At 40.9% G+C, this 21949-nt stretch overlaps 1 protein-coding gene across 5 annotated transcripts in view; it reads left to right on the forward strand.

Moving 5' to 3' along the window:
* The window catches only part of DIAPH2 (diaphanous related formin 2), a 420337-nt gene that overhangs the window by 394497 nt on the left and 3891 nt on the right, over positions 1-21949 (forward strand). For 3 of the 5 annotated variants that reach the window (XM_077309067.1, XM_077309069.1, XM_077309070.1), the window contains 2 exons: positions 19009-19067; positions 20020-20074. In XM_077309067.1, coding sequence (XP_077165182.1) covers positions 19009-19067; positions 20020-20074 — 114 coding nt within the window. Of the gene's footprint in view, positions 1-19008; positions 19068-20019; position 21949 lie in introns of all 5 variants that reach the window. The other 2 variants (XR_013226383.1, XM_077309071.1) reach the window with 2 other exon arrangements.

Below are 21949 nucleotides of genomic sequence, written 5' to 3' on the forward strand. Positions count from 1 at the left end.
GATGAGGCAACCGGATAGGCACAGGCAAATGTGGCTCACGAGGGGGTGCTTAAGGTTCACAGGTTGCATTTTAAGGTAAATGTAGCCTCTGGACTATTTCAGAGTTCCTTTTTGAGTGTGTATGTGGTTGTGCCATAGTTTAATGATGTGCTGGTGATGGGGGAGTGTATGGCACAGTTGGCACACAGGCTCAAAGCCATACTGAGTCAAGAAATAAAAATGTATGTTTGGGGTGCCACAGGTGGAGTTCTTAAGTTTCCTTGTTGATGTGGCAGAGATCCATTCAACTTCCAAGAAGTTAAGGTTAATACGGGCTGCACCAGCCCCAAACGCTCAACAGGAGCTCCAGGCCTTCCTGGGGCTTCTCAATTTCTGTCACTCCTTTTCCCCCACAGAAGTTCAAAGTAGCAGAGCCACTGCATAGACAATGCCTGGGGGGTGGATCATGACTGCGCTTTTGCATCAGTAAAACAACTTTTGTATTTGCAGACTGTTCTAGTATACTATGATGAATATCAACCTGTGGTATTGGCCTGCGATGCATCCCCAGTGGGGTTGGGAACTGTTCCGAAACATGTGCTTCTTGATGGCCATGAGGTGCTGATCACGTAGTACTAATGTGCCTTCTCATCCATTTAACAATATTATGCACAGGTGGTCAGGGAAGCGTTGGCAGTCGTAGCTGCCATAAAGAAATTTCATTTATACGGCCGGCAGTTTGCGATTGTGGCTGACAAAAAGCCCATGCTGGGTTTGTTTGCTCCTGAATGGCAAAATGGCACATTTTGTTGCCCAGGGTCCCCTGCTGACCTATTTTCTTGAATGCATAAGAATACTGGCTAGTCCATCAGCCAGGGAAGGCTTTAGGACATGCTGATGCCTTGAGCCGGTTGCCCCAGGCTACCCCAGGGTGTGATCCCTCCCTGGTGCTAGATATTATGTTACTGGGTAACGTTCTGGATCCACCTCTGCATGCTGCAGGGGTCACCAGTTGTCATCAGACCCTGTCCTGGAGGACACGGGCCGGGAGCTCAGGGCCCCAGTGAATGGCAGGTCATTGTGAGAGGCAGGGCGGTGCAGTGATCGCAACCCTGCCTGTGTGGGCAAGCACCCCTCAGGCCTCGTGCATGCTCCTCTGCTCATGCATGGGACCGAAGTGGTGGGCTGAAGGCTAGGCGGCTGAAGGGAGGCAAGGGTTGATGGGGAGGGAGGGAGGGAGGCACAGGAGGTGAGGAACAGGCAGGGTTTTCTGACCTGCAGCAGCAGCCTCTCCTCCTCGTCTTCGGCATTGCGGCACTAGGCCTTGCACTGCATGGCAGGCCACTCGGGCCACCGCTGGAGTGTGGACTGTGGCCAGGCATTTTCATGAGGCAGCAGGGTGAGGGTATGCTGGGTAGGTGGCAGGCATGGGGGGGGGGACAGCCTGTGCAGCGAGGGAGGGAAGGAGGCACAGGAGGCAAGCTCCAGGCAGGGCTTGTGTAGCTGCGGTGGCAGGTGCCCCTCCCACTCTCCAGTTCTTCACCACTCGGGCAAAGCAAAGGGCCAGCTAGGGCTCCTCAGGTCCGGCTGCTTCGGCGCCCAGGCCATGTGTGGCCATGAGGCTCTTTGAGCGCTGTGCAGCTGCCTATTGGGGGCGGGCCATCTAGGAGCCAGCCCAATAAGGGTGTAGTCAGCTTTGCTGTCCATACCCTGATTGGGCCACAGAGCATGTCCAGCCAGAAACAGAGGCTGTACATTGGAAAGAGAACCCGGACACCGTCTGGACACACTCCACCCTGGAAGGCTCTTCACAAATATTAGATCTGCTAAGTCGTCGAGATAAAAATATCATAGTTTAGACTAAACTTATTTAGTATGCATGGAGTTCATATGATAAGGAGATTCAGATATTTAAATTCCTGTGGACAAGCTGAAATGATTCCGTTTGAAGAAAAGCTTTACTTCTTAATTCTTTGATTATAATGTTGTACGAAAGGGAACAGAAAAACCCTGGAAATGTAAACAGTATGCAGGAGCAGCATTAGACATTTTAGGGATCTTGTAATTTAAAGGCAAAGAAGCCATTCATGTTCTGGCAATTCAGCTAAAGGACAAACATTTAATAACTTAATAATAAAGAATTGAATATTAAACCCTATGAGTGCACATTATGTGCACTGAAATACTGTGTCATCCATGCTCCATGTGCTTCTGTTGACCATAACAGGTGGTTCATCTAAAGTCGGAAGAAAAGCTGATAATCTATAAGTTTATTTTAAAACAGGATTCTTATTTAACACACCTAACTGCCTGCAGTTAAAAAATTAACTTATCACTGAAGTCCATTACTGTGGAGGTGGAAAAAATGATGCTGTAAAGATTCTGTGGAATGTTTAAACTCAAAACTAATTTTCAGGCAAGTAGCCAGAAGGGTCTGACGAACAGCAACAGCAAAGTTAACCTTGGCTTGGACTATTCAGGAACTCTTTCCATTAGTTGGCAATGCATCTTGTAAGAGTTTTCGGTTTCAAAAAGCTGGAAGTTTTTGGTGTCAAGGGACTTCAAGCTGCTACACAGTTTTCTACATGCCTCTTACCCAGGCACTTGTAGCAGCACTTAACAGGTTTGTGAAGCTTTGATATCCATTATATGTAAGGCCCCTGGGTCCAATCATACTAGCAGAGGACACTTTGCCCTAGTGTTAGTCATCTTGCTGGTCAAATGCAAATAGACAAATGGGTGGTGTTTGTTTGCTGGAATCAGTTGAATGGAATATGGTGGGGGAGAGAAACAATTTGCAAAAGCATACGAGAGGAAAGGGAAGGTGACTGGAAGCCACTTTGAGCCTCCTTTGGGGGAGAAAAGTGGCATATAAGAACCGACTCTTCTTCTTCTGCCTCTTTCAGAGTAGTATGGGTGCTTTATTTTCTTTGAAGAGGTATATATTGGGAAATGTTGAGAACATATGTTGCTGACCTCACAGAAAACTTATTAAATAACATATGTTCAAGTGTTTTTTACCAGAAGATGTTGCACTCCTGTGAAAAAAGGTGTTGAGAAAATTACTGAAACGCATACAATTCACCCAGAAACATACAATGAGTCATTTGGAATTAATCTATTTTTGAATGCCTTGGCAAGGAAATTATGGATGGTTTTCAATCTAGTAATGACTAGCTGGAAAGTGCATTATTATTACATGCATTTCCATGTTTTTCCTCTCTTATCCTGATCAGATGACAAATAGAGGGTACAGCTCCAGTGAATCCTGCTGAAAAGATTATTCCATGCACTGGTTCAGATTGACTTTCAAGATGCTGCTTCATTCCAAAGGGGAGAAAAATACATTAGCTGCTGACGTAGAACATATGTATTGGGTTTATTCAGAATTGTTCTGGACAGCCATTTCCACAAAAAGCTCACTGTGCCTGAAATTCTTGAATATATCAGCCTTCTTTGCAGACCTTCTTTATTTTTTTCAATGGAGAGTGCTTTCAGATAGACTTGCCATGTTTCAAGCTCTGCTTCCAGATTTGAAGGCTGATTGGCAGAGTGGCCTATCAGCTAACCCACATTTATGTGTTTGTTTATATTTGAGTTTATTTACCGCCACTGCTGAACCCAGCCAGCTTCTGGCGATTTACAATAAAACGATAAACCCCCCATAAGTGGTGGGTAAAACAAATCTATTTCCCTCCCCCTACTTGACCACAGCTAATAACACCAGGCCACACCGGTCCCCAATAATCCACCATTGTCCTCAGGAGAGGTGCCCATGCCCAGCTTATCAAGGGCAACGCTTCTACAGGGCCTATACAGGGGCCTGTTTGATGGCTTTTTCAATGGCCAGTACATGTGGTCAGAAGGCCAAAAATTGGCCCATAACTACATTGTACATATAACACCCAATTTCAGTGGCTTTGTACCATTAGCCAGAAGGTGCAGATTATTTCTCCTCCCACTGTAGACTTGCAGTTCACCTCCCCGTTGAGTGTCCATTTACCCCCCCCCCAAAAAAAACAACAACAACAACAACAACAACAACAGAATAATGGTCTACAGTAGTAGGAGGAGGAGGCAGGAAAGTCGCACTACACAAATTTCACTTTGCTAGCCATGCTTTGGATTCAGTTCCTTTTTTAAAAAAGAAAAGTGTTAGCATGGTAAAAAAAGAAGTCTACCCCTGCAAAGTCATGGAATTCATACACTCACAAATACCATGTGGTGTAATGGAAGTAGTGTCATTAGCACTGTTGTTCAGTGTGACTTCAGCATCCCTTCCATGACAAGAACATGCCCCATGAATCTCAGGTTTTAGGATGCTAGGGACCTAGCCAACCCTATGTTCAGAACATTCTATAGGACACAGTACTCCCACATAAAGCCAGAGACCAACTGGGCCATTTGAGGGTCTAAGCAACATGGTGTAGTGGTTAAAGCAATTGATTGGGAATGGGGAGATCTGGATTCAAATCTCCACCAACACCTGTCTCTTACTGTCTGCCTAACTACCTCATGAGGGTCATCAAATTGCAACCGACTTTATCCTGACCCTAGCAAGGAACTATCAAGGCAAGGGAGAAGCAAAAGTGGTTTGCTATTATCGTCTTCTGCAAAATCTTCTTTGATCATCTATACGAGTAGTGACCCTGTTTAATATCTAAGTTCTGATGAGGTCGGGCTATACCATCCATTCAAATGTTAATTAACTCATACTGACAGTAAAGCAAAGGAGAAATCCTGTCCTGAGGTTATTGGAGGACAAGTGGGATAAAAGTATAAATGTATAATGTGTGGACGTCATCTGCAAAAAAAAAAAAATGATGGAGTGATCTTTAACACTTTGGGGCTATGAAATGATAACTTAGGAGGACATTGTGTTCTCAACGTCAACCTTTCCCCATTCTATTGAAACCAGCAGTACAGGGATTTAGAGATTTGCCAGGGAAAACAGTCAAGAGGGGAGAAATCTGCAGAGAGTCGTCATGCTTTCTGAATGGGCCCTCAATTGGTAAAAGTGTTTCATGTTCTACTACAAAACAGTAACACAAGGATTGTGTTTATTTATATCAGCCTCTGAAATGCATGTTTGTATGGGGGGGGGGTTCAAATGATTTTTTGTCCAATCCTTTAAAGCAGAGGTAGTCAACCTGTGGTCCTCCAGATGTTCATGGACTACAATTCCTATGAGCCCCTGCCAGCATTTGCTGGCAGGGGCTCGTGGGAATTGTAGTCCATGAACATCTGGAGGACCACAGGTTGATTACCCCTGCTTTAAAGCAACTAGCAGCTTCACATTTTGCAATTTGTACAGGCTCTCTTTTGCAAATAATTTATAACTATACAATATTCAGTCTTTCCCAGTAGGTAGGCATGAGGGGAGAGGCACAGGTAAGTGACACGATCAACTCGGAAGCCCGAGACAAGATCTCTTCTTTAATGCTAGCTGATTTACACCCACCATTAGCTCACGAAAGATGCAGTCTTCCGTGTTCTCATAGCGTATTCAACTCCATTTAAATATTGCAAGCTGCTGACTTGCAAATGTTAACTTAGGTATGAATAAAAAATGTTGATATTTCATTCTAAAAATAATAATTAAGGATAGGCTGCCTTTATTGTATTATTTAAGATATTTTAAATGGGGACTACAGGCTATTGCAAAGTTGCCACTGGGTTGTTTTTATATATATATCTGGGACATTAAAAATACAAGAGGGAGGCTACTGCAGGAAATAAGTTATTTGCTTTTGACAGGGACTGTCAGTAATTGTGGGCTAGAAAGGAAAGTGCTGTAGCTAGTTTCTGTGAAATGGTAGAAAAACTCAGAAGAGCGCCATGCCTCTTTCATCTTCATACATACATACATACATACATACATACATACATACATACATACATACATACATACATACATACATACATACATACATACATACATACATGATAGATTCAAATGGGTAGCCGTGTTGGTCAGAAGTAGCACAATAAAACCAGAGTCCAGATTGCTGCTGGACTCTGATTTTATTATACAGACAGGCAGACAGGGTTACAGAGCTATCCTTCCTCCACACACACACACACACACACACACACACACACAAACACACAAAATCCATTGCTGTATATAAAGAATAGAACATCTGTGCACGGATGACTAACTTTTTGTCTTTAAGCTGCCAACGGCTCAAAGTTTGAACCAGAAGAATCAGGCAAGAGCCCCACTGAGCCAAATGCATTTTTATGAATACCTTTAATAAAATATTGTAAGGAATAACTAGAAAGCTTTTTGGACTTTCATCTAGCAGCTTCTCTCCCCCTTGCCTTTTATTGCAGCCTTGTGAAGGAATCTGTATTGACTCCTGTCAGGCAGCTTTGGATAAGGGGTGAAGAGCCTCCTCTCATGGCTTCCTGTGTGTTTTGTCAAATCTGGTCCTTTCAGCCGGAGTGGGAAGTGAAAGCTGATGTCAGGAAATGCCTTCAAGCATGAGCTGGTGCTGGTCTCCTGTGACTTACTTTTAAAAAGAAAGAAAGGGGAGAACACAGAGGATCTGATTGGGTAGTAAATGATGGCAATCTAACTGGACGTAAACACATTTATTGCCGGCTCAGCAGCTGTTACGTCTCATTAGTGGAAGGAGGCAAGGGGGAAGAGGACTACTCTGATGTCAGATTTTATTCTTTTAAGGACAAATGCTTCTAGATGAGAGGATATTAACTTGATAGCTGCCTGTTTACTTAGGATTCGGAATTCATTTATGTATGTTTTCCTCCTCTCCGTGTTCTTGAACTAAAACCATCTGTTTGTTCCTCGTCTAACGGCTAACAGAGGAGAATAATGCAGAAGCTGCAGATACTGACGGACTGGTCAAACTTTAAAAAGTTGGTTCAACTTGTATTATATACCAAAAGTGCAGTTCATGGAGAAACATGAGCCATGATTAAAAGGTCGTGTCACTTCTTTGTGCCATTTTTAACAGCTTAAAAGAGCAATTAAATATGTCAGTGTTCTTAAAAGAATTGCTTCTAGCCATAAGGTTTCCATCCACTGATAAATACAGTTTTATCATAGATTAAGTCCTGGGAGGTATGTTTACGGGCAAAGGAAGACTTTTGTATATGCTTTATTGTCAAAATCTGAATTCATTTTCCCTCTGAATGCTTTATATAGATCTTGAATATTTCACAGGCTAAGACATGGAGCCTCTTGTGGCGCAGAGTGGTAAGACAGCAGACATGCAGTCTGAAAGCTCTGCCCATGAGGCTAGGAGTTCAATCCCAGCAGCCGGCTCAAGGTTGACTCAGCCTTCCATCCTTCCGAGGTCGGTAAAATGAGTACCCAGCTTCCTGGGGGGTAAACGGTAATGACTGGGGAAGGCACTGGCAAACCACCCCGTATTGAGTCTGCCATGAAAACGCTAGAGGGCATCACCTCAAAGGTCAGACATGACTCGGTGCTTGCACAGGGGATACCTTTACCTTTTAAGACATGGAATCCCTTTAGGATAAACCCTCAGAACAAGTCATGGACTTCGATTTAGCCTTTTACCAATGCCAGGCTGCCTCTAGTGAAACACATTTTGTGTAGTTCTATATATAAGATTGCAGAATAAAACTTGGGCATATTCCACAAGCAGCTTGAAGGTTATAATGTTTAATATGAAAGGCCCTCTTTTCTTCCCCCATATTCCAGCCCTTTGAAGAAAGCCCCCCATGACTATGTTCTGGGTTTTTAGTTATTTAAAAGAATTTCCTGTGCTTGTACATAGTTCAGATTTTTTTTTAATTAATTTTTCCTTGAGGGAGAAGTAATGTTGAGCAGCGAATAAATTCTCAATCCATTTTTACGTTAAGATTTATCTCCTTGTTGTGGGGGGGGCAGAAAGAGATAATCATGGTTATCCAGCGACCACCCCAATCTCATTGCCTTAAAGGCTGTGTTCAGTTACATGTATTTGACTTGCTGTAGATTCAGGGAGATTTCTTTGTATCACAGCTTATTATTACGAAAGATCATAATTTCCAATCCTGTTCCTCTGAAACTCACACTTTCATGAATAAATTCATTGGACAATTAATGTTCCCAGTTGAAATGGCCTCCAGCACATTTCTGCTCCCCGTTCCCCATCCAGCAAAAACCAAATATCCTTCCTGGATTCTTATATCCTATCTCCATCCCACTACCATATCATTAAAAAAAAAAACGTTTGCCTTTTTCTGGCCCATATGCTATCACATCAAACTTGTTACTATCCCTGAAACTATAGCAAAGATTTAAATTTCACTTCCAAGTGTCTTCTGAAGCCAGCCAGAGAGGAAATACCTAGATACTGATCTTATATTAAGTCACCTGCAGGGACCTTCCACAGTAGCTGTTGCTCTTTGTGCAAATGACATTGGACTGCCATGCTGGTTGCATATTTCAGTCTAAACTGAGAGAATTTCAGTGCAGCACCGTATACAAAATATCATAACAGGAAATGTTATTGTAGACCAGACCTCTGTTTCCAAGCTCTCCCCCTTTGTATTCTTTTTTAAATGGAGTGCTTTTGGTTGTCCCATTTGGATTCAAACCAATCAGAAATTCAAGTCCTAAACATTACACTAGTCAGAATAATTAAGTTGATCAGGTCTGGGAGTACTGAAAGGAAAATAATGGGGTCACTGAAGCATTGAAGCTCTAATGGCAACCTGAATTCATTCAGATACCAAATCTAATAATTGCTCTACACCTGTATACACAGTCCCATTGAGCAAATTCACATTAAAGGTTTAGAGGAACAGTTTCAGTACTGCGCTCTAAAGGGATTTGATTTTTCTTTTCCAAAAAAGCTTTGTAATTTTTTTCCCCAACTCTTATTTGTGGAGGTTTTTTTGTATTTTAAAGAAATAGTCACTCTTCATTCACAGATATGCAAACATTAGGGGGGGGGGATAATGCACTGCTTTAGTAATAAGGGTTGTTTTTATCCTGCCTTCAGAGTGGAAGACAGGGGGCTAACACAGTTGGTTATCCAGATTTCACTACCAAGGAATAGTATTTCTTAACTCTTCCACTGTCTCAAAACACAGAGAATGGATTTATTTATTTATTTATTATATTTATATACCGCCCTCCCCGGGGGCTCAGGGCGGTTTACATAATAACACAAGAACAATACATGGAACAGTCTTATAAAACATTTGGGTGACGGTGCAATAATAATATAATTGTAAACATATAACATTATAATTGTGTAACCAATAAACAATACAACGTTGCAACCTACAAACAGGTCCAGAGTGTATAGGTGGTGTTCTGAGGGGGGCGGGGAGCAGGGGCCCTTTGGTCACTGTTGGTTATATATATCTAGTCTCAACCGAATGCCTGGCGGAAGAGCTCCTCCTTGCAGGCCCTGCGGAACTGTTTAAGCTCCGTCAGGCCCTGATGGAATGCAAATGCCTAATTTAGCTCTTGATACATTGAGGAGGTCTGGTCGTGGAACACTAAGGAAAAACTTCTTAAGTGGATGGTAGTCATCAGTGACTGAGTTTGACATTCATAGTAAGACCTGGAGAGTCTACAGGGCTTTCTCCAGTGACCAAACAGGCTCTTTGAACTAATAAGATGTTTTGCGCACTGTGTCGTGGATATGACATAGCCTGTACTCATGGTACTGACAGGTGGGAAAAGGTGTATTCTGTTTTGAAGGACTGGAAAAGAGTAGTAAAGGCAAGAAACAGGAGAACTTGGCTTTAAAGGAGCACAAAAGGCAAAGCTAGGGTAGTTTAGGAAAGTCTTCTTGACTAGGCAAAGAAATATGGGGAATGACATCACCGAGTACACAAGCATGAAAGTAGCTGAAACTGGTTCAGAAGACAAGTTACATGGGTGTAAAGGCAGAAGACAAGTTCAATAAGACATTATCCAACTGGACATAAAGTAAAAGCATAAAGAAATATGTGCAAAGACAAGTTCATGGGGAAAATGCATGTCAACCTGATCAATAAGTTGTCAAAACTAAAGAACAATAGCAAAAGCAAGCTTATATCTCTTCCCCCCCCCCCATGTCCGGCCCCCTAGCTCCACTTTTCAGCAGGAACCAGACTCTGCAAGATGAAAGACATAACCGTTCTCTGTAAATCAAAACAAACTCTGAGGAAGAGCAAAATCAAGAATATGGGATATGGCCCTTAGTGATACTTAGGAGAACAAATGGGAACCGGTGTCAGGTTAGAACAAAGAGCATGGCATACCTAAAGTGGAAGGTTTGTCAGGCTGGGGGCAATAAACAGGAAAGAGGTTGCCAAAAGAAAAAGCTTGTCAGGTGAAAGACTGAACTGGTTACACAATGAGATACAGAGATACCTAGATGCATGGCGGAATGAACCATTTCTGCCACACAGATATCCGGTGTGGTGGCCATAGGCACCACAGTGCCTACCAAGTGTTTTTAAAAAGTGACCCTGAACATCTCTTGCCTAGAAAGAGCTATGGGACCTCCATTAGTTAAAAAAGAAAAACAAAAGCTCATGTTGTATTCCAAAGAACCATGGTATTTAATGCAAAATTCAGGGACTCCTGTAGGTTCCTGAAAATATAAGGCACAATTTGTTTTAAGACGTTACAGGTAGAAAGAAAACAGGGTGTTTGATTGATACAAAGAATACTTTTTGATTGATAACAAAGAATACTTTACTGGAGAACTGACTGGAACAAGTGATATATTGATCAGCAGAGGTTGATATCCCTGCGCATAAGCTTCTCTGCCATTACCAGCCTTTTGCCGACCCCAATCCCAATATCTGACCTACCAACTCAACTATTTTTAAAAGTTTTTTTTTAATTCATAATAAATCAAAATAAATAAACATAAAACCTCTAGTGAAATGCACTAGCATAAATTACTTTTCTAATCTGGGCATGTTTGTGTTAAATCAAAACCTGTCTCTCTCCGATTGCTAAGTATGTGCAAAGGGGAACATATCCCCTGGTCATAACTGCTTGCTGTTGGATTCAGAAGGAAAACTCGGAAGAGAATTGTTGTGCCATTATGTTCAATGAAATTGTTATGGAATAACCAGAATATAAAAAGAGAAGGTACTCTTTCACTGTTGAAATAAAAAGTAATAAAGATGATGTGGTTGGATTGTAACTTCATACTATCCTCGCTACACTCCTTATTCCCGGAATTGCCCTATGTACTTCCTGTCCGATATAGCAGCTTTTTCATCATGCTTTCTACCCTATCTCCCCATTTTCATCTGGGAGTTGAAACTCAGAATGAGTGGTCGTATATGACTCTTGCTTGTGTTGGCAAACAGGCCTATTTTCCTGTGTGATTTTAAAGGCCAATTACCCTTGGAGGAAGAGACAAATGAGATTGATTTGTCTTGTAACCCTTGAGGCAAGCATGTGTTAGTGTTTCAAAACGAGGCTTACTGTGAGCTACAGTCAGAAATGGAACAGCATTCAGCAATTTCACAAGCAGTTGTTTGGGGTGGTGGAGTTTTAGAGGGAGCAAAGTTCTGCTTAATATTTGAAAACAAAAATTTTAAACCTCTTTTGCAAAAGATGTATTTTAAACAACTTGCTTAGGACCTTGACTTCAAGGTAAAATAAGAAGTGAAATTGCTTATAAAAATGCTCTTGAGAATAATGTAAAATTATCTAAAGAGGGCCAGTCTTTAGAGTTTTGTTTGTTTGTTTGTTTTGAATTTCTATTCTGCCTTGGCAATTGATGTTAGGTGCTGGGGAGAACATGGGGAGAGATGGCAGAACTTTTTTCTCCCACCCCAAAATACTATCTCCAAGATAACTAAGTTTGTTGGAATTTGCTCTCCTGAATTCCAGCCTGTAAATGTAACTATACATTTTCCTGTCCCCAAGATCATAAAGTCAAAAATCTCATGATCACTTACTACCAAGAGCATCAAGAACTTCTACCTCATCAGCTAGTTCTTCCCTGTTGGTGAGAATAAAGTCTAAAATAGCGAATCCCCTGGTTGCCCTTCCACTTTCTTGGAAATGAAGTTGTCAGCATGATAAGAATTTATTGGACTTTTAATTTTTACTGAAGCTGGTCTTCCAACAGATACCTGGGTAATTGAAATCTCCCATGACCACTAGGTCCCGTCTATCTGAGAACTTTGTAATCTGGTCTAGGAGTATTTCACCCAACATAACCTGTCTCACAGGGATGTGTTTTTAATATTTATCACAATGGTGGTTTTGTTTTTAATGAGAATTATCAGGACTCCCTAAAAGATATTTCTTGTATCCTTGAACTCTACCTTATTGTTTGTGGTCTTTATTGCCCAGTCTCTTTATGGTTAACATGTATAGTCTATATACAACTATGATTTTTTGAAAGAATTTAGAGTAGTTAATGTATTTTTCTTCAGACCATAAATGGTTGAAGGACCCCTGACTAGTCCTCCACAAATTATACATTCTTAATCATCATGTTAAAAACATATTTTCACATGGTTCATTGTTTAGTTGCAAACAGGTTCATCTTTCACTCAGGAGATTTTACTTATCAATTCTTGTCAACATTGTTGTCGTCTGAAACAGAGAAATGATGTTTATTTACACATTAACATTTGTACCCCAACCCAATTCCAAACATTTGAGGTATTAAACTAAAGCAAAAAGTCACCAGCAAAGCAGAATAATGTTGAATCCAGTTCACAGAAATTTCCCTCCATTTTTTATAAAACTTGAATTTGTGTTACCAACCACTATCACAACTTCACTAAGATTGATCTTCTAGAAGGCAGTGTAGCAGAGATTGGTGTTGCTTGGTTTTTTTCAGAGTTCTGATTACAAGGGAAACTAATCCCAATAAATGTCACCTTAAGTCAGTTCTAAAAGGTCACATTCAGATTTATTTCACTGTACATTTTTAGGAGGCCTTATTGAAACTGTTGTACTTTTTTTGGGGGGGGTAGTTCCTGTTTTAAATACTAATTAGGCACAAAAGACAGGATGCCAGTGTTTCAAACCACAAGGTGAATGCATTCAGGAGTCTCTTTTCAGTTTCACAGTCTGTTAGAAATTTAATAGATCATCAAGATACAATTCTGGGGTCTGTTGTATTGATCTGGAAGTTCAGAAGAGATAATGAGAAAAGTGGTTGCAAGTCCAAAGGAATGGAGTATGGATTATTTGTCTTGGAATGTTTTCTGATCTTAGTTTACCCACAGATGGTTTTCACGCTCTCCCCCCCTCCAAAAAAAAAGCCCACCTCAAATCCAGCTTCTCAACCATCTCTTCCCTTGTCACTATTTTTCCAGCACCACTCCCAAAATTCATTTCAAGCAGTGGTTCTCAACCTTCCTAATGCTGCAACCCTTTAATACATTTCCTCATGTTGTGGTGACCCCCAACCATAAAATTATGCAGCTGTTCTTTCACAGAAATTAAACCGAAACTGACCAATGGCATGAAGATCCATTGTTCATGATTGTATATAAATGAGAAAACATTTACCTGTCAGCAGCAGTTTAAAATTTACTACAGAAATCATCTGAGCAAAGAGTAGTTTTTGCATACAGGGAAAGCAATCAGTTCCTTCCAGCTTGTTTCAGTTCTGATAATATCTCAAATGATTGTTGCGTATTTGCCAGCTTATGACAAGAATGTTTTGAAATCACTCATTAATGAGGCCAAGAGCTAACATCTCTGTAGTGTTTAAGCTGGAGAAGTAAGGTAGTAAAATTCCTGCCTAGCCACAGACTAGTGTATTGGCTTGGTCAAGAAAGACTTCTATCTGTTATCCCAGTTGGGAAAGGATCTGTTGCTGTTAATCACAGTTTGGTTTTATTGCGGTTTGTTCTGATGACTAAATTCCCATCCCCCAAATGACTGAGTAATGCAAATAGTGATGGTGGTATAAGAAAACTATGCTTTTCTTTGGAGGGTGGAGATAAGTCAAAAAGCAGACAAATGAGAGTTTACATATAAACTGTGATTTGGTGCTTCGGAAAACCAGAGTTTGTTGTGCACTGTAAAATAAAATTTTATAAATAAAATTTTTGGCGAAACCAACTGAAATTTGCAGACCGAAGTAAGCTGATATTAGTTCTGCTCAGATAGATTCTATTCAGCTATGGTTGTCAGCCCTGCACTGGCAACCTCCAGGAGTTTGGGGTTGGGCAGAGCATGTGGAGGGAAAATGTTACTGTTGCAGTGACATCACTTCTGAATGATCACCTGGAAGTGACCATGCATACGTACTTGCATTGCTGTAGGAATTTCCCAAGTATCTACATTAAAGACCATAGAAATTTGGAGAAATCCTAGAGCATTGCAAATGTGGTCACCAGAAGTGACATCACCATATCCACCGCGAGAGTGGGGGGGGGGAGCCATTGGAAGTTGGAATTTGTCTGCCACAGTGGGCCACCTGGTAAACTAGTTTGGGCTGAGAAACGGAGAGCTGCCACTACACTTATGCTATGTACTGTTCTGGTGTTGCTTTTTTTTCTTTGGGTCTTTAGCAATTTTAATCCCTTAATAAAGCCATTAAGCAGAAAATGAAATGCAGTTGTGTGTATTCTCTTCCATCTGTGGTGTTTAGGTTTTGTATTGCTTACATTGTGCTAAAGTTCACTGGAATTGTATGAATATTGTCCCCGGAGTCGTTCATAAAAACTAGATGCATATCTCATTAGGCTTTTCCAGTGAGCAAAGTTTTAAATGAAGGAACAAATAAATATTTCATGCAGATGCTTTCATTGGCTCCCAAAGGGTACAGGCCATACAAATGCCTTTTACAAGGGTGTTTTCTATCCTTCATCTGCTGCTTCAAGTGAAATTACTCTAATAAGGTAGAGCTTTTGCAATGTGTTTTTATTGCTAAAGAAGCATCAGCTTCTTTTATTTGCCCATTTACATTCCCTCTCCTTTTCGTTTTTAATTTAAAGTCCAGATACTGTTCTATCATGATTGTATTGTAAATGGATTTTCATCAGAAGCATGGGGAACAAAGTTAAAGCAAAATAAAGGGACACTTAATTGTATGTATTGATAAAAAAAACATGACACTGTAAACTACTATTGCATCCCACTCACATCTCCTATCCAGGTAAGAAGAACATGCCCTTGTTTTCTTCTTCTGTATGGCTCATTCCACATGCGTTTGATAATGCATTTTCAGTGTGCTTTTGCAGCTGGACTTTCCCATGCAAAATAGGAAAATCTACTTCTAAAATGCTTTGTCCGGCATGTGCAGAATAGTGTCAAGTTAAGCCATCTAAGGCCAGGACCAGCCAGCCAAGGCTTTTTCTCTGGGTCTCTATCAGTAAGGTTCCTTGATGCTTCACGGCAATTTTCCACTTTCCCCAACAGGCTTTACTTCTTACTATGGTGGCTCAATCTCTCCCTGAGCTGTACCATTCCAACTGTGGGGAGAGGTGTCCGATAATGGTATGCCTTCTTGTGCATTTTTTTAAATCCTTCTGTGATCCACTTTTGTCCTCTCTTTGATAGGATTGGCAAGGGGATGGATGAGAGAGTGAGCCATTGTGAGTTAGGCTACCAAGCTCATCTTTAATATAATATACAGCCTTTCTCAACTTTTTTTTAGTTGAGAGACTCCTGAAACATTCTTCAGGCGTCAAGAAACCCTGAAGTTGTACAATTAAATAGAATAAGGCTAGGAAGCATAGATGAGTACACATCCCCCCAGCCCCCCGTTTCTGACACCTTCAAGGTCCGCCATTGGCCGTATATGGTCATATCACCTGAAAAATGTTTCACACATTCTAGAAGTATATATAAGAATTAATTAACTTCCACCCATTCAGGAAAACCTTTCAGACCCATTAAGAAACCCCAGGGTTTTACAAAACCCTGGTTGAGAAAGCCTAACGCCATGTTGAACATTTGAAAGCCTCCAGAACAAGCCCCACCTGTCAGGAGGCTTTGGAATGTTCAGCATATGCAGAAGCATGGGAGCATACACATTACAGCTGAGGATGACAGCCCACCCCTCACGAAGCTGTCAGAATCAACTGTAATGCAAGGAAGTGGCGGCCTTTAAAGGCTCCCCATCAAGGCTGAGAGCCTTTAAAGGGACCACACACACACATGTGTTTCAGCTGATCATGACAGTGCCACAACTCTCGTGTTCAGCTGTTAGGCACCCACAGTCCATTTCAATACTACCTCTCTACCACAGGCTGGGAGGGAGGACTGAATGAATTAGCATATCCATCTTCCAGGTTTCTGAAGTCAATTGAACTCATTGCTGAAACCCATATGTCATCGAGGAGACTTAATGGTAAATTCCCACACTTCTCCCCCTTTCATTCTCTTTTCATTCTCTCATGATGCCCAAAATTGCTGTTAACAGTGTTTCCACAAGTGATTCCAAGAATTCCATTTAGCTTAAGGTGACCAGATTTTAACATTGGTAAAGCGGGACACCATTGACCGGGGAGGAGGTCTTGATTAAAAATTTGGTCAATATGGAGCAACAAAAAGTTTCATAGAACACATAGAATGCAAAAATAGTATTGTAATATATATATATTTTTATTTGCAACATGAGTACAATTTGCCAGGTGCGCCCAGATGTCCCTCCAAAAGTGGGACAATCTGATCACCTTAATTTAGCTTCCAGTACACCACTGCTAAATATTGTTAATGCAGTATTAAAAACAAAGAGAGAGAGAAAGATTTGGTCAGTGGATTAACCGACATGGAAAATTCAAGTACCATTATATGTCGCTTGTGAAAGTGTCCTTAGTTTCTAAGGCTAGAGAGTGACGTATGAAATGTTTGTAATAGAAATGAAAGCAAGCAGACTCTTGAACAATGCAAATGGCAAACAGATGCAATTGTGGCCATGCCAGAATGTGAAGACCTGAATTCTATAAATTAAAAAGTTCTAACTACCTGAACGACCCAAATCTGAGAATCCTAGAGGTCCCCCCACACATAGACATGCACACAGAGGAGCAATTATAGATGAAGTAAATCTGTGTTTGCAAGCATCCATTAAGCTAGAAATACACCCTATGATCTTGATGTCTTTTGGCTTTTGCAAGAACAACAGTCATCCCTGACAAAACTTGCAAATAAATGAAGGCAGTTACATTATATTTGCATATTGGATGTAACGTATTCATTGCATTTCTGTCTCGGCACATTTTATTACTATATCAATATGAGTTCAAAGTGGTTTTTACAATTAAAATGAAAGTCAGCATTTAGTTTGGTGCACTGCACTGTTTTCTGGTACTTAGGGGCAAAACTTCCATTTTTAGAGAATAATTTTTTCAATTAATCCAAAACGATAGAAGTAGTACATTCAGTGACCACATCAGTTTATGTGCATTCTTGAATATTTAAGCTACAAGGTTTAAAATATTTTAAAATACTTTTTTCTAGATAACATATATATTGTGTGTAAAGTGCCATCAAGTTGCAGCCAACTGGTGGTGACCCCAGCATGGGACTTTGGCGACGAGTGTTATTTGCTATTGCCTTCCTGCAGAGTCTTCCTCAGTGGCCTCCATTCCATTCCACCCCGAATGCGGACCTTCCACTCCGTGCATAATGGGCCATGGTCAGCCCACTGTGCCCTGAAGTCCCAGCTGAGGGTACCACCCCCTCTGTGCTTGGGTGGTGGGCATATTTTAGCCCACCTGCAGAGACTTATGTATCCATCTGGATTCCTGACTGCTCTGTGGGACTCAATGCCTCCCGGCAACTTGTTGAAGGCACTGGTGGAGGACTGGCAGTCCCACTTGGTGGCCACTATTGACAAGATCATTCCACAACAACCTCTCTGACCTCCCTTCAAACTAGCTCTGTGATATATGGGAGATGAAGAGGGCAGTGAGATGACTAGGGCCAAGTATGGAGGAATACTGGCAGCGAGGCGGCAAGAACATCTTACTGCACGCTTATGAAGGCGTATGAGATGGCAGTGAAAGTGGCTAATTTTTTAGGGTAGTTCGGTCTCTTACTGCCCGAAGGGTGCCAAAACTCTAGTCAGTTGGAACTTGGCTGTGAAGCATTAGCAAGTTTTTTTGCAGATAAAATCCTGTTGCTCTGCCAAGACCTTCCTGCCATGATTTATGTAGAAAATGAACTGGAGGCCCCTTGGCTGTCTTGGGTGCTCAAGACAAGCAACCAGCAAATAGGAGGCCCTCTGGAAGATATTGTCAACCTCTCCCTTACTACTGGGGAGTTCTGAAAGACATTGAATTGGGTGGTGGTTTGCTCTTTACTGTGGGACCCAGCAAACTACTGCCCAGTTGTGTATTTCTCATTTCTAGGAAACATTCATATTTCTATTCTGCCTGCCTTTTTTTCATTGTGCGCCTGTCCTTCCAAATGTTTGCACTAAAGGTCTGTGCGCCCTGGATGAATTTGATTTTTATCACATTATTTATCACAACAGTTGATGTAATATAATTGTTCATACTTAAGTGGCTATTAGCATTGCATGTTCAGGGTATACATAGGTGAGGGAGCTGGAAGCAGATGATACAGTGTACTAAATTAAAGGTTTTATATGCTTGTATTGGGGGAGAGAGAGAGAGAGAGAGAGAGAGAGAGAGAGAGAGAGAGAGAGAGAGAGAGAGAGAGAGAGAGAGAGAGAGGGGTCTCTCTATAATGACCTGTGAATTTTCAGCACATCAAAACAGTGACTTTCCTATCTCCATCCCAAAGCCTACTGGGCATAAAGGATTCTTTATATAGTAACGTTTCCCCCTGCATTTTAGTTATCATCTGCTATTTCCAAAGGGAGAGTGCTTCAGGATTCTTCCAATGCTTTTATCACCCCAGCTTTTCTGATCAGGAAAGTAATTTATTGCTGATTGCAGAACTCTTGAACTCCGCCTTGCAGCTGTATTCTGAAACTTCTCTGATCCAGCCTCCTCCTGATATATTTATATATTCATATGAAATTATTTCCGGGACTGCTTAAGAACCTCTTGACATTGCAATATCCATGTTTTAGAATCTTACGCTGTTTTGTTTTCTGTCCCCCCCCCTTCTTTCTTTCCTCTTCTCCCTTTGTATTCCAGACAACAGACGCATACCATTGGAAAGGTCACGTTCCCGCCACAATGGATCTGTCACTGCGGTATGAATCCCCCAATGCCAAAAAACTGAAGAGGTGTTTTATTTACTTTAAATTGAGACATTATGAAAGAGCTTAAATGCACGAAGAGCAACGATGTCCAGAAATAAAACAAATGAATTCCAGGGCACAACGATGAGAAGAATAAATATGTATTTTACAAAAGTTATTTTTTAAAATCCACTTATTGTACCCTATTACGACAATTCTCAAGGACTCCAAGCAGTGTTAAAAAGTAAGGTTCTGTATCTTCTTTAGTATTACAGGCTGTTTTTAAAGCTAGCAACTACGGCCACAATCTACTGTGCTCATGTGCCGTTCCTGTTCATTTCAGTTGGGTTTGCACAGAGGAACTTGGATTGTTGCTCAAAGTGTAGGAAAATGTTGTGTATAAATTTAAGGTGAAAGATGGCCTGCAGAAGAGAGCAGCGTCAAAAGATCAGGTCAGCTAAGAGTCCATTTATAGCTCTTATTTAGACATGAAAGGAAAAAAGAAGGAAATTTGCATATTAATAAATTCAGATATGAGCTGATTTAGCACACATGAGAGACCTCTTTGTAAGCTTGAGAAAGCACTGTATAGTCCCCATCAATTTCCTTAGAATCTTATCTCAAGTTTTAAGCCTGATGGATTCAGCTATTTTTGGTTCAACTTTATCACAAATCTACAGCCTCAGTGGTAAAAAAATATATAGCTTATCACTGCTAAAAAAAATAAATAATAAGAGAATGCCAACATAGGATTATACCAAAGTTAAATCATATCATTTTCAGAATATGTTTTTAACTATATTTAAAGATGTATTTTTAATTATGCACTTATATAAACTTTATACAAATATTTTGAGGGTAACTTACCTGACCTATTTTGATAATTCTAAAATTCATTTGCTTTTATTTAAGCTTTCAAAGATCTAGTATACTAATATGAACTTATTCAAAATTTATTCTCAAGGAACATTCAAATAATTCTAGAAAAGCTGTGATAGCCCAGGTCAAGGTGTCACAAGGTATGTTCTGAAATTGTATGTGTACACAATGTGCGACATCACACGAAATGCCATTTTGACCATAAGACTGCTGGATGGAAGGCCAAAAGGCCAGTGATTTTGTTGTCTTATAACAAAACATTGCAATGATGTTTTAAAATTGTTCTTTCCATAATTGTAGTGTTATGCTACATCCAAGGCTGCCACAGCTTTTCCAAAATATACATGAAGTATAGGGGGGGGGGGGTATCTGTTTCTCAGGATTAAAATACCTTTGCTTACTGCTAATTATCAGAGAAGCTCACTTTAACCGTTTACGCACTGGAGGTTTCATGTTGGGCTGCAGGCTGGAGATTTAGTCGTTGCAGGTTGCCCCACCTCTTCCTGCGCCCACACGGGGGAGCATTTGGCCTAGTGTGTCTCATCCACTCCCGATTTGTGCTCCTGCACAGGAGCTGGGACAGTGAAGTTCCCAGTGCGTAAACGGTCTTTGATGTATAAATGCCCTGTGACAAATATATTCCCACCTAGTGGTTAACAGAAGCCATATGGGAGGAGAGGATGAGGATCAAAACTCAGGCAATGTTAAGAATCCAATCTCAGCTTCCACTGCAAAAGGGTTAGGTAACCACTGCCAAAAGCATAAAGAACCAAAATGCTTATACCAGCCTTCTTCCTAGGGGTATCTTTGCTTCTATTGTTGTCTTTTCCGTAGCAAATATTTCTGTGCCTCACAAGATAAATAATGTAAAGCTGGAAAGCAACAATAAAAGCCTCATTTCCCCAACTCACAGCACATATGCTATTATGTTGTTTCCCAACACCTGATTTCCCCCCCTCATTTTATCCTCACAATAGCCTCCTATATTAAATTAGGCTGAGGCGTGATAAACAAACCAAGGTGAATGTTGTGGATTACTTGGGACGTGAACCCAGGCCTTCTAATCCAATGTTATGGCCCCTGTATTACACTTTTTTTCAGTGCAATAAGAGACGGCAAGTAAATTAATTGTTTACATAAGGATTTGCACCCATTACCCTTACATTTCTCCATCCATTGCCCATCAACTAAATTTTCAGTGCTGCATTAAAACAAAGGCTGTCCATAAATAGTTGTTCTTAACTGCTGAATAAATTATATTTCAGTAGAATGAGTTCCATATTCATGCTATCACCTGTAGTCTGCTCCATGCTTCACTGGGGTCTCAAGAGAGAATGAAACCAACCTATTTGGATAAATAGAGCATCTGAGTCCAGAGTCGGTGTCCTTACAGATTATTTGCAGACAAGATTATTTATGTGACTTGGTTTGCACTGCATTTTTAAGTTCAAATTGGTGAAAAGAAAAATGCTAACACTTAATTATTATGCCTGCATGGGGCAAAGAATAGAAAAAACATGCTAACTTCAACAGGACTGGATGTAAGGTCTGTTACGACCTTTTGACCATTGAAGAACCCATGAAATATTTTTCAGGCTTTGAGGAACACTGGAACTGGGCTGGAAGTATGGCCAAGTCCATTAAGATAGGGTATTATTATTTATTCAGTTTTTATACCACCCTCCCGAGGAGGGCCATGGAGCCCCTGAGGAGGTCTCCTCGAAGCCCTGCTTGGGAATCCCTTGTCTATTATTTTGTTTCATTAATTGAATATTTTACATATTACCACAAAGTAGATATCTTTGATTTCTAATAACAAATACACTGGCAGTCTTCAAGCAGTGGCTAGACAGATATCATGGATGCTTGAGGCTGATCTTGCATTGAGCAAGGGGGTTGGATAACTTGGCCTGTAGGTTCCTTCCAACTCAATCATTCTGTTTTATGATTCTGTATTTGTAGTTTACAAGATGCTTTTCAGGTTGTCCCACAGTATAAGAATTTATTGTATAAGG

This window comes from Paroedura picta, chromosome 13 (assembly GCF_049243985.1).
Source record: "Paroedura picta isolate Pp20150507F chromosome 13, Ppicta_v3.0, whole genome shotgun sequence".
NCBI lineage: Eukaryota > Metazoa > Chordata > Lepidosauria > Squamata > Gekkonidae > Paroedura > Paroedura picta.